Source organism: Aspergillus steynii (genome assembly GCF_002849105.1).
Source record: "Aspergillus steynii IBT 23096 chromosome Unknown P170scaffold_4, whole genome shotgun sequence".
Classification (NCBI taxonomy): domain Eukaryota; kingdom Fungi; phylum Ascomycota; class Eurotiomycetes; order Eurotiales; family Aspergillaceae; genus Aspergillus; species Aspergillus steynii.
Window position 1 is genome coordinate 1,924,810 of NW_020194401.1, and position 15,607 is coordinate 1,940,416.

General features: G+C 51.2%; 7 protein-coding genes across 7 annotated transcripts; 4 read left to right on the forward strand and 3 right to left on the reverse strand.

Moving 5' to 3' along the window:
• P170DRAFT_436886 (uncharacterized protein) lies at window positions 1-697 on the reverse strand (the record flags this gene model as incomplete). The annotated part of the gene is made up of 1 exon (XM_024849248.1): window positions 1-697. The coding sequence occupies exon 1, from the start codon at window positions 292-294 to the stop codon at window positions 4-6; it is 291 nt and encodes a 96-aa protein (XP_024704570.1). The 5' UTR covers window positions 295-697.
• A 3,574-nt stretch (window positions 698-4,271) lies between these two features.
• On the forward strand, window positions 4,272-4,738 carry P170DRAFT_358413 (cupin domain-containing protein; the record flags this gene model as incomplete). The annotated part of the gene is made up of 3 exons (XM_024844292.1): window positions 4,272-4,369; window positions 4,418-4,649; window positions 4,709-4,738. 3 exons carry the CDS (start codon window positions 4,272-4,274, stop codon window positions 4,736-4,738), a joined length of 360 nt encoding a protein of 119 aa, XP_024704571.1.
• Window positions 4,739-6,009: 1,271 nt separating this feature from the next.
• P170DRAFT_446974 (putative serine/threonine protein kinase) lies at window positions 6,010-8,087 on the forward strand (the record flags this gene model as incomplete). The annotated part of the gene is made up of 3 exons (XM_024850843.1): window positions 6,010-6,580; window positions 6,636-7,950; window positions 8,000-8,087. 3 exons carry the CDS (start codon window positions 6,010-6,012, stop codon window positions 8,085-8,087), a joined length of 1,974 nt encoding a protein of 657 aa, XP_024704572.1.
• A 35-nt stretch (window positions 8,088-8,122) lies between these two features.
• Window positions 8,123-9,034, reverse strand: P170DRAFT_408385 (uncharacterized protein). The gene is made up of 3 exons (XM_024846729.1): window positions 8,990-9,034; window positions 8,531-8,863; window positions 8,123-8,448 (listed from the first exon to the last, which is right to left on the reverse strand). The coding sequence occupies exons 1-3, from the start codon at window positions 9,002-9,004 to the stop codon at window positions 8,362-8,364; spliced, it is 435 nt and encodes a 144-aa protein (XP_024704573.1). The 5' UTR covers window positions 9,005-9,034; the 3' UTR covers window positions 8,123-8,361.
• Window positions 9,035-10,280: 1,246 nt separating this feature from the next.
• On the forward strand, window positions 10,281-11,078 carry P170DRAFT_495047 (uncharacterized protein; the record flags this gene model as incomplete). The annotated part of the gene is made up of 1 exon (XM_024854078.1): window positions 10,281-11,078. The coding sequence occupies one exon, from the start codon at window positions 10,281-10,283 to the stop codon at window positions 11,076-11,078; it is 798 nt and encodes a 265-aa protein (XP_024704574.1).
• A 451-nt stretch (window positions 11,079-11,529) lies between these two features.
• P170DRAFT_384010 (ferric reductase family protein) lies at window positions 11,530-13,715 on the reverse strand (the record flags this gene model as incomplete). The annotated part of the gene is made up of 2 exons (XM_024845665.1): window positions 11,530-13,504; window positions 13,552-13,715. The coding sequence occupies 2 exons, from the start codon at window positions 13,713-13,715 to the stop codon at window positions 11,530-11,532; spliced, it is 2,139 nt and encodes a 712-aa protein (XP_024704575.1).
• A 677-nt stretch (window positions 13,716-14,392) lies between these two features.
• Window positions 14,393-15,042, forward strand: P170DRAFT_358272 (copper transporter family protein; the record flags this gene model as incomplete). The annotated part of the gene is made up of 2 exons (XM_024844278.1): window positions 14,393-14,847; window positions 14,928-15,042. 2 exons carry the CDS (start codon window positions 14,393-14,395, stop codon window positions 15,040-15,042), a joined length of 570 nt encoding a protein of 189 aa, XP_024704576.1.
• Window positions 15,043-15,607: the final 565 nt, after the last annotated feature.

A 15,607-nucleotide genomic window follows, 5' to 3' on the forward strand; every position in this document is an offset into this window, starting at 1 on the left:
TTCCTAGGGTAAAGAAGATCTCGGGATAGACTCTTTACCAACCGGCCGGGCTGTATATTTTTCAACCTTTCTGTTCACCTCACGCTTCACCTCCCGCCGTGAATCCTCCACCATCGGTGGTCGCGATCCAGGGGAGCTTGTCGAGTTCTCATCGCTTCCCTCTGCATCTTCTACCTCCGGTCGAGGAGACATCGATGACGACGACGACGACGAATCCATCTTCTCTCTAGCTAGATAGGATCGAAGGGAGGCCAGATAGGGCTCCAGATCGCTCGTTATGGCCACGGTCGTCATTTTGGTTCTGGTTGTGCTTTTGGTTTGCGCTTTTTGGTAGTCTGTTTGGTTGCGATGGGGTTGCGGTTGCGGTTGCGATAGGCAGACTTTCATGTATCACGATACGAGTAGCAAGCACGCTTTTTGTTTTGTTTCGTTGCGTTGATGTATGCTTTCGTTTGTGCTTTTTGACTGCTTGTGGATTTGGCTTTATTTTATTACGATCTGGTTTCCTCCGGTTAAATCAGCATGGCGTTTCCTTTTGTTTTTAATAAATTATTCTGCTTTCAGCGTCATGGAATGATTGCACTTGCTATACGGACATCTTGATGTTCTCTCTTAAATGCTGTTTGGAGTTCGCGATGACTTGGTTGGTTGGGCACCTGGTTTGGACGTAATCAATATGTTGCACGGTAGATGAAGATCAAGATGGTCTTGTAAGTAGGTGCAGTGGTCTGGTTCGGTGGTTTGATTCTCGTGCGGATGCGTCGGATTTTACTTTTCGAACGGACAGGAATGGCGCATGGGATGCAATAGTTATCGTAGTTGTTGGAGTAGGTAAAACGAGGTAGATCTGCTTTGGGGAAAAAGAACGATGGAACCAGGAATCGACTGCGGGTTTCGGTGGTATGTCGCTGTGGAAGTCGCTGTGGACAGAAGAAGCAAAAAGAACAAAAGGCCGCCGTCGGGACGTGGATGTGAGCGCAATCGATAAGTGCCGCGTATAGGTCAGGTATTGTCTGCGTCGGAAGGTCGAGGTTCAGGCGGGTAGATGGACCCGAGACTTATATAGATAGATACTAATAATCTATCGGATTACTGATGTAGTAGCAGTAAGTCAGGTAGATAGGTAGGTAGGTAGGTAGATTGGTATTGCTTTTGTGTTTTGTTTTTTTGTTTCTCGCTTTCGTGCTGAGTAGCAGAGCAGCAGCAGCAGTGGGTAGGTAGGTAGAAAGAGATGAGATATTCGTGCCAGTATGTTAGAGACGAGAAGAAAATGGAAAGAGGGAAGCAAGATAGTTCAGGAAGGATCAGTTCCTTATTGATGATGTATCGGGTTCTGCGCGGGATCGAGGATATCGAGGATCGAAATCTGCATAGGGTTGAGGTCGAGGTGGAAGGGACACGCACTGCTTTGCTGCATGGGCTGACAGGACGAGGCAAATGATACTTTTGTATGAGTCTGGTTGAATGCGTAATTTTTGACCAAGATGCAGTGTTCGAAAGTTTGAGAAAAAGAAGCGAGGGGGGAGTGCTTAGAAGAGAGGAAAAAGAAAAGGGAAAGAGCGAGCTATTTTATTTCCTCGCTTCTTGATTTTCACCTTGCCTTGCCTGGTCTTTCTGGCTTAAACTTATCTCGGCTGGAGGTTCCGGTCCGGAGAATGGTTTTGATCCGGATCAGACCATTGAAGGCGTTAAGGCGTGCTGGGTACAGCGGGATACCAGAATGGGGTTGGATCAAGTTGACCGGTTTAGGTGAAAAGGTTTCTCTCGGTGATATTTTCCCTTTCCTATTTCCAGAAAACCTTGGATCCAGAGGGCCGAGGTGGGGATGGGACAGACGAAAGAAAAGAGTGGAGGGAGGAGAGGGGAAGAATGGCACGGGTGAACAATGTCGACGAGCAAATCAGGAGGGAGATTGGAAGGCAAAGGAGAGGGTTTCCCTGCGATGCAGTCTGCACTAGGTTTCTGACTCTGCAATCTGGTTTGTGCTTGCAGCCAAGAAGGTGCGAGGTGAGGTCAGTTCAGACTCTACTAGCGAGATGAGGTTAGTGACGTTAGTACTGGTCCTTGGGACCAACCGCGAGAGAAAGACTATCCGCGGGAAATGCTTCTTGATAGGGGTTGCGTTCCTCGGTTCTGGTGAATGCAACCCGTCTGAATGGAGGAAAGACGGAATGAGAACGGAGAGCGAGGATCAGGAGTGGGGGATAGGGAATGAGAAAGAGGGGAAGAAAGAACGAGAGAGGTGAGGGTGAGATGGACGAGGACGAGGGAGGTGTCCGGCCGTCGATCGCCCGGACAGAGACGGTGATTGGGCGCTTGCCTGATAGGCCGGGGAACCACTAACCCATTCGGGCAAAAGAATCCCAGAGAATGGCGCTAAACCCGAATCGGCCGTCCTGGGTTATCTCGAATTCTCATGAATATCCATGAGTAATGCACTTGCTATCGCTCTGATAGGCTTATCGGAAGGGTCGTGTCTGACAGCATGGCCGGCAGAGACTTGTCAATAATCATTCTTCTGATTGTGTTCCATTTTTGTACAACCGAGAGGGTAAGGGCAAGCCAATTGCTTGCCCTACACTGCAGGAGTAAACTGCTCACAGTATGTATAAAGCACGGGAGAAAGTAGCCTTCTAGTGTTTTAATCTATAATAGAGACACTACACCAGCTCGTACGTAGTAGCATTTGGCAGAAACCAAGCATGATCATTGTTGATCTAAACTACAAGCCATTCCTTAAACAAGCAGTTTGTATCTCGTCAAAGGTGATGTAGGAAGTCTCATGTGATAGACACTCCCATATGACAGATCAAGTACATATCTAGCAGGCTGCTACACGCTTTCGTTCCAAACCACATGCGTCACTTTGAGCACAGAGTTGGCAACTATCTGATGTATTAATGCCCGAATCTTGCTTAGAACTTGCAAGCATGCCCTTAGCATTGATCACATAAGATACTGCAACGGAATATAAAAGCACCACTTTGATATTCCTTTAGCTCGCGTGTATTAGACAAGCTGAAAATCTCCGAAAAAGGACACAGGAGATTCAAATTTCCAACCTCGTCACAGAAGCTATGGGCATTGGCGAATTAGCAGCTACCTTCATCTTTGTGACAGGCTTCCCGATGAATTATGCACAATACAAAGGTTCACCTCGCTAGTTATCACATGTTTGAACTTGTAGCTACCTTGGAGCTTACTCCGGACTTTATCTCTCGTGGATTCAGTATCTGTTTATTGACTTTTCTTTTCTTTTCTTTTCTTTTTTGAGAAAAACATATATTGAATCTTACCTTTTTGTGAAATAATAGTTGTTTCTTGAGATCTGCAGAAAGAATACTCGTTGAATATGCAATACAGGTACGATACCATCATATCAAGTGTTGCTGAGACCTTGTAGGCCGCATGAAAAGTGAAAATAATTTTGCCTGGCCTCTATATAGTACTGCTTCATCGAAAGCTAGCAGCTTATTTAGATTGGGATTTCATTGAACTAGCAGCAGATCCCATGGGCCTTGAATAGTGTTTGAGACTTGCTAAATCCAGGCTAATTAAATAGGCACGATCATTTTATAACAGATTCGATAACAACAACAGGGGGGCTTCCTTTTGTGATTGGTACAATCGATCTATTATTTCGCCTGTTAAAATATTACAGAATCAAAGTGTTCATCGACTACTCATTTTGAGAAATGTCGTGATGTGATGGCCCAACTTAGTTTGATGGGAGGTTGAACAGCACTTGGAGCTAAGTTCACTAACCCCATATTTGGGTCAAGTAGTTCTAACCTTCAATATAGACTAAGCTCGTTTTATCAAATAAGGTCTGTATGACGGTCGCAAGATGATGGGCTTGGAAGAGAAGCCACGGATGATGAGCAGTTTATTTCCGGCCAGTCAACAGGACGCGAGGTGTCATTGCCAGAGGATCGCAAAGTCTCCGGAGTCGCACGGAAAGACGCTGGATATACTTGGATCGACTATCTCGCATCCTTGCTGATATCGAGGGGTCTCCCCTCATTACCCCTCAAAAGTTGGTGCTTCCCACTCCTTGGCCTGCCTATTCGAGCAGCTGGATGCGAGTTTGTACAAGACTGCTCGTGCTCGCATTCGACAACGCTTTTCAACATCGAGGTTGGCAATAGTAAACCAATTATAAAACCGAAGGTCCCAATCGACAGGCTGTGCCCAAGTGCCTGGTTGAGACTTTATTTGAACCATTAATTGCGCAGCCAAACCCTGTCCGAGACCTATACGAAGCTAGCAAAATGACCATCGGCTTAGTGTACCACCCAAAGGCTCAGTCCACCTTCAAGCCTCCTTTGATCGCCAACGAAAATGCCTTTCTTGGTGACATCGACTCGAGGTATGAGCAGGTGACTCCTTGACATACAACAGAACTGGCCGGTTCCAGTGATCAAAACAACCCCGAAAAACCCATCTCCGCCGGCTTCTACCGGCTCGAGAAAGGTACCCCGCTGGTTTACGAATATACCTACGATGAAATGAAGATCATCCTGGAAGGCGAGTTCGAAATCTCCGACGAGACGGGCCAGAAGGTCACGGCGACTCCGGGCGACGTGTTTCACTTCCCCAAGGGCGCGAAGATAACGTTTACGACGCCGTCGTACGGGTTGGCATTTTACGTGAGTTTCCTTGGTTCTGAGTCGGAGAGGGGCACGAACGGGGCTAACATCGGGGGTAGACCGGGCAAAGAGCCAAAGGAGCCGCCTAAGCGATGGGGATTCAGGCCACGGATTGGGCGGAAGAGGAATCCCAGTCGATCGTGGGATCCTGGCAAGGAACATGATGGCTTGTTTGTTTGGATCATCGGGCCTCGGGACCATGGATCGGATCCCCACCGTCACCCATGGGTTTAAAATGGGTTTAATTTGCGGGCCTTGGAACTATCGATCAAGTAGGCATAATGTTATGACGGGGGACTTCTAGATAAACAAGGGTGCCTGGCAACCAGCGCGAGGGTTCACGTCGTACATGATCTCGCTGCAGCACATTTGGAATCAGTAGTGTAGGACAAGAGATGTTGACCGGGGGTGAGACTGCGGCCTTTAGGGGATAAGCCTGCCCCCCCGGCAGCAATCTGAATTAATCGATCCGGTTTAATATAAGAATCGGACCGGGAGAGGCTCTGAGTTCGATCGGACCAGCCCAATGGATCTAGTCGATCTCGCTAATGCCGCGTCGGTCAGCATTCGACAACCCGGATTACGAGCCAGAGAGCGCCAGGGCTCCATTACTCCTCGCGGATCATGACTTGCAGGTGGATTGAGCCCAATCAGGAGCCGGTTCCTTGATTTTCGCAGACGATTAAGTCGCCGACGGGACCATCTGGATCTCCAGAGCTGAAGTCAAGGGAGTTGCTGGGGAAACCGTCGCCATTCAGGGCTGCCGTTGGTCCAGTGACTGTGGGGACGTCGTGGCTGGCTGCGTCGGTCGCTCCTCCTTCGGCGTCATCTTCCATCTTTTCTATCCCTGTCGCCGCCGACCGACTCTCGGGACTGTCTTTCTCTGCTTTTCTTCGTCGTTCCCTCTTTCTTCTTCGTCTTTGATCGATCTCGGACACGACCCCTCCAAGGAAAACACCCTCTCGCCTCTCTCCTCCCTCCGGCGATCCTGAACTGGTCTCCTCCTGATCTCAACCCAAAAACAAAGCCATTCTTCGGCTCCCGACTGTGGACGGAAGTGGCTTTTGTGTGAGTCTGGCTGATCCAGCGCTCTTTGTCTCTCTGCCCTGTCCATCGGGGCATCGTTTTCCCCACCGAGGTTTCAGGAACCGCACACCGGGTTCTGCCTGCCATCGCCCTGCCTTCTTTTTCCGCCCCTCCGTTGCTCCCTCCACCTGAACCAGCTCCAGCGCTCCGTTGGCGGAGTCTCGCCCTTATTAAGGGGTCCAGTCGCCCACCTGTCCGATTTGACAGACGGATCCCACTCGGAGGTGGTTTTTGACTTCAGTCGTGTCGTGTCCTGACCGTGGCATCCATGACCATGCCCCTCGACGTTGAGCCTTCCGATCGTCTAGGCCTAAGGCTGCCCAATCCCCCTCCGCTGCTGCACACCCGCTCGGGCAACGTTCCTCTGGATCGCCCCTCCACCCCCGCCGACAATGGCTTCACCAGTCCCGTCCAGACTCCGCAGGGCAGTCCCAGCAAAAGCCGATTCCCTCCCGGTGCCCTCGACCTCCCCAATGTATTCGACAAGGCCTTGAAACTGAACCCCACCTCGCCCACCAAGAGCCAATACAACCACTATGATCATCCCATGTTCGCGCCGCCCAAGGGGTCGGTGGAAGACTTCAGCGAGAGCGTGATTCGTTCCCCTCAGGCCAGTCCGACGCGCAAGTCCAATAAAGAAAACACCCCCCCTAGTCCTACTCGAACGACGAAACCACTCGGTCCGAATCCCGCGGCAGCAGCTATCTCCCGTCATGAACCCTACCAGCCTCGCGACATGGAAAGCATCCAGCGACGTCAGGTCCCGATGCGCGGGTTGACGCCGGAGGAGATGGAAAAACTGCAGGACCCTCGAGTCAAGCGACTGGTCAACGTCACCCAATTATGTAGGTCCTCGGTTTGATTGGTCAACGTACGCCTTTTGTGCTGACGGTAGATTAGACTTCCTCGATCACTACTTCGATTTACTCAGCTATGTTCACAACCGCCAGAATCGTCTTACCCAGTTCCGAGCGGCACACCCCGAGCCTCCTGCGACGTCGATGGATGACTATGAGCCCGCCCTTTTAAAATACCTAGGACGAGAGCGCGCTCACCTGCGCAAGCGTCGCACCCGATTGCGCCAACATGACTTCCAAATTTTGACCCAGGTGGGCCAAGGTGGGTACGGTCAGGTGTATCTGGCACAGAAGAAGGACACCCGGGAAGTGTGCGCATTGAAGGTTATGAGCAAAAAACTCCTGTTCAAGCTGGATGAAATTCGACACATTCTGACGGAGCGTGATATCCTCACGGCCGCCAAGAGCGAGTGGCTCGTCAAGCTGCTGTACGCGTTCCAGGACGATACCCAGATCTATCTGGCCATGGAGTACGTGCCGGGAGGAGATTTCCGCACGCTGCTGAACAACACCGGGGTTCTGCATAATCGCCATGCGCGGTACTATATCGCCGAAATGTTCAGCTGCATCGACGCTCTACATGCTCTAGGCTACATTCATCGCGATCTCAAGCCAGAGAACTTCCTCATCGACTCGACCGGTCATGTGAAATTGACTGATTTTGGGTTAGCAGCGGGCATGTTGAATCCCGGCAAGATCGAGTCGATGCGGGTGAAGCTGGAGGAGGTAGGCAACACGCCGGTGCCGTTTGGCCGCCCGATGGAGCAGCGTACGATGGCCGAACGACGGCAGGGGTACCGGACGCTACGAGATCGACAAGTTAACTATGCCAAGTCGATCGTCGGGTCGCCCGACTACATGGCACCCGAAGTGCTCAAGGGCGAGGAATATGACTTTACGGTGGATTATTGGAGTCTCGGGTGTATGCTGTTCGAGGCGCTGGCCGGATACCCGCCATTTGCAGGCGCCACGGTGGATGAAACGTGGCAAAACCTGAAGAACTGGCAGAAGGTGCTGCGCAAACCGGTTTACGAAGACCCCAATTACTTCCTGTCGCGTCGCACATGGGATCTAATCACGAAGCTTGTGGCCTCGAAGGACCGACGATTCAAGAACATCCAGGAGATCCACTCGCACGACTACTTCAGCGAGGTTGATTTTGACCGCTTGCGCGAGCAGCGCGCGCCGTTTGTGCCCGAGCTGGATTCGGAGACGGATGCCGGATACTTTGACGACTTCTCCAGCGAGGCGGACATGGCCAAGTACAAGGAGGTTCACGACAAGCAACGAGCATTGGAAGAGATGGCGGAACGAGATGATAAGATGAACAAGGGACTGTTTGTTGGGTTTACATTTCGGTATGTCCTCCTTCAATATCAATTTGGGTAATGATGCTAACTAGTGCAGGCATCGGAAACCGGCCATGGACAACTCGGGCCGGAGCTCACCGCGGAAGCCGATACCAACCGACGGATCATTCGGCACGATGTTCTAAGTTTCTTTCTCTCTCTCTTTATTTCGGGCACGTCACGAGCTGGATCTCGCATTGACTTTGATTGACTTTATGTTTGAATTGACATGAGCGAAGTATGTGTTTAATGTTCATGGATCCGCCATCAGACTTGTATGCATTATCACCGAGGGGAGGGTTTCATGGTCTGGAGTTGAGAGTATTGCTTGTAAGATAAGATACATAGATGGTATCGTAGAGATCTGATAATACAGTCAATCACTGAGTCTTCACCTGAATGTAAATGAATGGGAGATATTTAATCCACATCCAACTGATGCACCATCCTGAGAATCTCCGACTCATTATCCCCAACCACCGCCTGCCCATTCGTCCAATCGACCGTCTAGACACGTTAGCACCACACCCTCAACCAATCCACCTAATTCACACAAGCCAGGAGAGAGAGAGAGAGAGAGAAAACATACCACGGGCCTCACAAAACTCCCCTCGGGATCCTCCTTAAACCGTTTCACCGCCTCCTCCGCGTCCCTCGCCCCCCGAACCACCTCCTCAATCGCATACTGCTTCTTGTTCGCGCCCGCGCCCGCCGGGTTCGCCGTCACATAGTCGAGGATGTTGCGCAGCTGGTCGGTCGTCGGCGGGGCCGTCGTGATCTCGAGCTGGAACTCTCCCCGCGTGCTGGATGGTAGGGACCCGGATTCGGCGGCCGCGGAGGCTTGTTTCAGGATGTTTAGGGTCCGCGCGGAGCTGGGTAGGGAGGGCTTGTGGAAGAGGGTTATGGGGTCGATGGTTTTGGCCTGTTGCTTTCGGTGTTAGTTATTTTGGGGAGGGGAGGGGGATTGCGGGATTGAGGGATTGGGGGGTTGGATTGGGGGTAAAGGGGGGATTGGAGGGGGGGAGTGAGGGAGGGAGGGGAGACTTGCGAATCGGAAGACCATCTTTGCGGTGTTTTTTTTTTTTTTTTTTTTAATGCGGACTTTTGTTGTAGGTGAGATGGGATAGATGGGAGATGGTGTTGGACTTCGACTTGGAGGTGGTTGGAGAGCTGGGCTGAGCTAAGGTAGGGATTCGGGTTGGTGATTACGTCATGTTGCGTGGATCGGGGGTTCTCCGTATGTGAGTCATTAACTGCTAGAAGTTGGTAACTAACACTGGCTGGCTATGATCTTTATGGTATTTAGTTAATTGGGTTGTTTGTGGTGTTCTATTTATGGGTTGAGAAGGTTGATTCAGTTTACAATGGTTTTGTCTGTTCTGTCCTTAATGTTGGTTGACTAGTTGAATGGAGACACGCGGTACTATATGGCGTTACTGGAACTATCAAGTAATTCGATTATAAATTCAAAATGCAGAAAATAATCTAGTGATGAAATTACCTTCAAATGCCATATGTACAGACAATTGCTTGAGTTGAATAACTGGTGTTATCTATAGGAGATGGATGGACAGACTATATACTCCGGAGTATGGCCGCCACAACATGTTCGATCACCCCCGTATGATCTGGTATGCATGCCATGCCGCAGTAGTACTCTCCCTGTGACCAAGGCGCTATCAATTTTGTACTACTCAAGTGGATTGACCACAGATCCGGTGCTACTGTGGCTTAAAGAGGCCATCTGAACCGCCCCAGTCACCGATGTCCAATAACTACGGAGTACTCCGTATAACTGGTAGATTGAAAGGGATGTGCATTTTCCGGCCGGCTGGGTAGAGCGCGCCTTCGGGTATTGAATCATGCCTAGGAGATTACATCTATGACCCCTTGCTTCTACTATAATGATTATGCCCTGGCGTGGAATCGAACGTGTCAAACAATGGCACCTACCCTAATTGATACTTTACTTGAGCTTGACCGAGGGTAGTGTCGACATACCTGGTCACTGGTCTATTTAACTAGGTATACTAATCTATACTGAGGTCTCTGTGAGCTGGGTACGTGAATGTGTACCCAAGGTAGTGTGATCACATGTCTGACCTGTAAGAACTGACCCAGGAGTAAAGATCTCGCATCCATTTGATGTCATCGTCCTGATCCCGAAGGGGGTGGTTGGCCGCCCTTCTGCATTCCGAGGCAATGGCGAGAGGGACGATGCTACTACTATAAATTGACGACTTTCCCAGCGTCAGGTCATGGACGGTTCGCCATCTTTCATTCCATCTGCTCTCCGCACAATCCTTCCAGTCAATTGGTCTATCCTCTTTCCAGTCAACATGAAATTCCACTTCACCTCCCTCCTCGCCCTTTCAATGGCGACGGTCTCCCTCGCCGACGATCTTCAATGCTCCTCCAAGAAGTCGTGCATATCACACTACTACACCGGATCCTCCTGCAAAGATGGCTACACCTCGTACGACAGCAAGGACAAAGCGGGCTCATATAACGGCTATGACTGCTTCCGGGACTGCAACCCGAGCGAAAAAAGCAAATGCATCGCGGACCAATGCGCAGCGAAGAAAAAGCACTGCCAGGAGTTCCCCGGGGGCGCGGGGTGCATTGACGCGGTGGAATTCTGCGCGGACGGGGTCAAAATGGACTCGAAGGAGTGCAACGCGCGCAAGATGGAGCAATTCGTGGAATACAAGGACGGGAAATGCCGCGCCAGCGAGCGCGGGGGTGCCGCCCCGGACGTCCGCGGCCATAGCATCTTCGTGCGGACAGACCCAAAGGGGCGCGGCGGTCCACGCATGACCATGGAATGCCTGCCGATCAAGGTAGACATCCCCAGGTTCAATGGGAGATCGGAGCGGGCTGAGCGCAAGAGAGCCGGGAAGCCCAAGGGGACGAGTATGATGCGATATAATGCCGCTCTGGGCAAGGCCTTCAAAAGTGTGGGTGCCCAGTGTGAGTCGACGACTAAGTCCTTTCGGACCAGGGTCCTCACCACGGCGTGTGTGCTGCCCGAGGATAAGTGGGATCAGTTGGAGGAGAAGGTTGAAGAGGCGTGCAAGAGTGCCCAGTCGGGCGATGACCAGCCCCCGGACTTTCACCGGTACAATTACACTCGCTAGATGGTTGTTTCTTTTCTTTCTATTTTGTGTGTTGATCGAAACCGGAGTCAAGGCACTTATCTTGACTGGTCATCGTGTATTTCTGAAGGTCTCATTTCTTGTCTGTTCGGGTTTAGGACTTTGTTAAGGTAGAGGACTCTGTTTTAATCGAGCAAGGTTTATACTAGAACCGTCTTATTAAAGGCCAGTTAGGTAGAGGAATATTTAATCCTGGTTCTGATTATTGAGGAAATACACTATACATCGTCTTCTGTCCTTCGGGGAGGATTTATCAGAATGATGGCTCTGCACCTGGGAGGCGAAGGTTAAGAACCCCTGATCAGGAATGCACTGCTCCCAACTGGTAGGCTGTATAATAAACAGTCGCTGAATAGGATAGCTTGATTCCAACTGCAAGAATTTATGGGTATATTTAAAATCTATATACAAAAGCGAAATCACACAGGTGTAATCACCACCCGAACTTTTCAACGTGCAGGTAAATGCCTTGGGCCCCTGTGCCCTTGTGAACGGCCCGGTCATCACTCAAATACACAACGCTGCGACGCACATCATCCGAGAGTCCCTCGGGCCCGCAGACAACGACCGCGCTTTCACCCTCGGCCTTCTCTAGGACCTTGCGGATGATATTGCGCGGCTGAGGACGACCAGACAACACGCTGAGATCGGGGTACTTGATGTTTTGTTGGGAGTCCGATTCGATGTATTTCACCTCGGTTTTGGGCTTTTCCGAATCGATTGCTATCTCATCGTCCTTCTCTGAAGCTTGAGGCTTGGGCTCGGATGGCGCAGCATGTCCGGAGCAAGTACAGTTGTGCTCGGTGATCTCGTCCTCGTCCTCGATTGCCGTGGTGCAGCAGCATCCGCCGCCCGGGAGACAGCCAGAGTCGGTGGACTCCGAAACGGAGTTGACGGAGATGGTTTCTTTCTGGTCCGTCTTGGCGGGGAACTTCTCTTTCGAATCGGGATTCGCAATGACGGTGGTGGTGGTGGTGGTTGGGGCAGGCGGAACCTGCGAGCATTGCGCTTGTCCGGCCGCTGGTTGAGGCTCCAGCTTCTCATCACAGGTCACGTAAATGCTGAGGTCAAGTTCTCGGACCAGGTCTTGCTGGGCACTTTGGCAAATTTCCGCGTCGGCGAGCAATGACTGCAGTTGGGTTTCGAACCAGCTGAGTTGAGCCCGTGATTTGATAACCCAAACGAATCGGATGCGCTTGGTCACGGCGTGGCGAGTCGTGGATTCGGCGCCTTGTGATTTCCATGCTGCGATGAGATCCCGCAGGAATGGCAGCGTGAACGTGATTCCCATGCCTCCTGCCAGCAACACGACACTGTCGAACTGACGAAGCGGTCTGATTGCCCCGTACGGGCCATCAAGGAAGACGGCGCGGGGTCGGTTTTCTGGCTTAGGTTCTGCAGAGCCTAAGACGTGGTGGTTTTTGGAAGCGTACCGGAAGAATCGCTGGGTGCCGCCTTTCTCGGCTCGAACGAGAAACTCCATTTTGTTGTCTTCGGGGATGGAGGCAATGGTGAACGGGTGACTTTGGAGTGGTACCACCGAGTGACAAGTCAGAAAAACATGCTGACCGGGTTTCCATCGGATCCCAGGATTGTCGATGGTGATCCGAGTGACATTTCCGGGCAAAGGCGTGAAGGTTGCACGGTTGGCCCAAAGGGCATGGCCGTTATTCTTCGATCGATGGAAGATGGACAGGTTCGCGTAGGTTGCCCAGGCGTAACGAGCGACTCGGTCGAACACCAACAACCCGATGGGAATCCACACCCAAACCTTGACCTCCTCGGGGGCATGAAGCCACACGGCAGCGATGAATCCGACAAAGGTCACTAGGTGCTGGAGAACGAAGAACTCGTAACTCAAGCGTCGGACGGGTGCAGCGGACGACAGGACAATAAACGTCAGGATAACCCAGGCAGCAAAACCCCGCTGGGACAGAGGATCATTCTTCAGCTGGTAGGTGATATAATCGTAGCGTCCCCAGTTGCGAAACCAGAATCCCATGTGAATCGTCGTCGTGAGCCAGAGCGTCCGGGAAACCCAGCGATGGAACCAGTTTAGACGCTCGTAACTCATGCCGACCAAATAACCGATGATATTTTGTCTTCCCGCCAGCAGGAAGATCAAGGGTAGTTGGGCGATAGCGACGAACCCCGTCCGGTAGCCGACATCCTCCCACTTCCATTGGTCGAGGGTGTCCAGCTTGTAGAAGCAGAAGACCAGAACCACGACGAGGTTTGCGAGAATGACCGACAAGGGTCCTAACGGGGCAAAATGAATGGTGCGACCACCGAATGACCACGGAGGCAGCGTCGCGTAGCTTGCCTCCCGGGTGATCGCGGTAAAAGTGGCATACGTGTTGAAAAATAGCGATTTTGGTTTTGACGGAGTGAGCGTCGAGTCCCGAAGTCTACATAAGATTAGCATAGTCCCTATCAGCAAGGGACATGGACATACCTTTGAAATGCAAGGAAGCGATTTAGACCGTTAACAAGTGTGCCGGCTGCAATGGCGCTTCCGACGACGGCCCAATACATTTTCTGAAGGTAGAAAAGATCCGGAGCGCCATCGCCCATGTGCATGTGGCCCATGGAGCCCATTGACATGCCACCCATCGACATGATTGCGGGCGATGCAAGGAGAGTACGGAGTAGATCTGATTGAATTTACAGGAGGGGTTTGGCGGGGGCTCTCAGGACATTTTCCGATGTCACGCTGTCGGATTGGCAGACTGGCGGATTGGCAGATGGGTTATAGAGTAGACAGTTTGAAGGGCGGAAGAAGAGAAGAGAAGATGGAACAAGCGAGGATGGCTACACCGGGACCAAGTCATTCAATTATTATTACTACGATTATGATTATTATTATCCATTGGAATATTATTTATTGCCTAAACCTGCTCGGAATATTCCAATGCAAATGAAATGGTAATAATCTGCTCACGTCGCCAGTGGACACTCCGGATTGGCCGGAAATATGCTCACGCCCCACCCAGACGGACCAATCAGGGGGCAAAGAAAGTGCTCACCCGCAGAAATGTGCTCAAGCGTGCTTGACATGGGCCTTGGCTGGACCGGCTTCATTTCGACTTGATTGTGTCTTAAAGTCTCCGGCTCTCGTCTTTTTTATATGGCTTCATGTCCACAATTGCTCTCTTACTCCCTCACCTCTTCCTATTCCTCTCCTCATTACACACGGTCTGTACTTAACCCTCGACCTTCCTCTCGAGCATTCTCCCTCTTGGAATCAACCGTCACCACCCGCATCCGTTCATTCCGCAAACCCCACCACCATGGATATGAGCAATATGGACCATTCGGGCAGCTCCAGCTCGTCCTCGTCATCCTCCGGAATGTCTATGACCATGACATTCATGAACGCCCACGATACGCCTCTCTTCGCCACGAACTGGACGCCCTCGTCCAGCGGCTCCTACGCCGGCACCTGCATCTTCCTTATCGTCTTATCGATCATTGCCCGGCTGCTGACGGCATTCAAGGCCGTCATGGAGACCCATTGGCTGAACACCCACCTCAACCGCCGCTATGTCACCATCGCCGGCAAGACGCCAGAAGTCGGTCGCATCGATGCCGACCCCGAAACCAAATCCGCCTCGCTGGTCACCGCGCAGGGCGTCGAGGAGTCCGTCCGCGTCGTGCGTCGGGTTGCGCGCGAGCCTCTCCCGTGGAGATTCAGTGTGGATCTGCCGCGAGCTTTCCTGTTCCTTGTCATTACGGGTGTATCATACCTCCTGTATGTGTTTTATCCTCTCCCCCCACCTGATTGCCTTGTGTCACGAAGTTTCATCTCGCTAATTTTGATTTTCCCATTAGCATGTTGGCCGTGATGACTATGAATGTCGGATATTTCTGCTCCGTTCTCGCGGGCGCCTTTCTCGGAGAACTTGCCGTCGGACGCTACATCCAGTTCAACGAGCACGGCCATTGATTTGGTCCGGTGCATGAGTCTTTGATTTTTTTTTTCGGAGTTTACGATATCCCGTACGGCGTTTTGGGCGGCACAATATCACCTTCCTACTGGCAGCGACACTTCCTGATGCAGCATTTCTGGCGTTGGATTCAGCATATTCGATTTTGGTTAGATACCATCTTTATTACTCGATGGAACGAGCCGACCTGCACATATACTTTCACTGGAGACAATCCAGTTGAATCCTTGTACATAATTACACAAATATACATATACTAAGATGTCGATCATCTTCATACGAAAAAGCTTGTAATACAGTGCCCAAAAAGACAATAAAAAATCACAGGACTTGATCGATTCTCAATGGCCTTGAATTCCACGTAGCGCGTTTATATTCCCCTCTAACCAGGAAGCAAGGTATGCCATTTACCCTTACATAGACCCGTTAGATACCATATGATCTACATACTCAGGATCGATAACTCTATACATCTGCAGCCCTTTCTTGGCTCTGCAGGGTCCCAGCCCAGCCCACTCTTATGCCGCCCGGGTATACCTACCCTTTCGGGTAATTTGGAGCCTA

Bases quoted from the DNA above. Each gene is read 5' to 3' on its own strand.
- P170DRAFT_408385 (XM_024846729.1), bottom strand. The intron at 8,449-8,530 runs GTATGTTTTCTC...TAACGTGTCTAG, and splicing joins GGAGTTTTGTGAGGCCCGTG to ACGGTCGATTGGACGAATGG.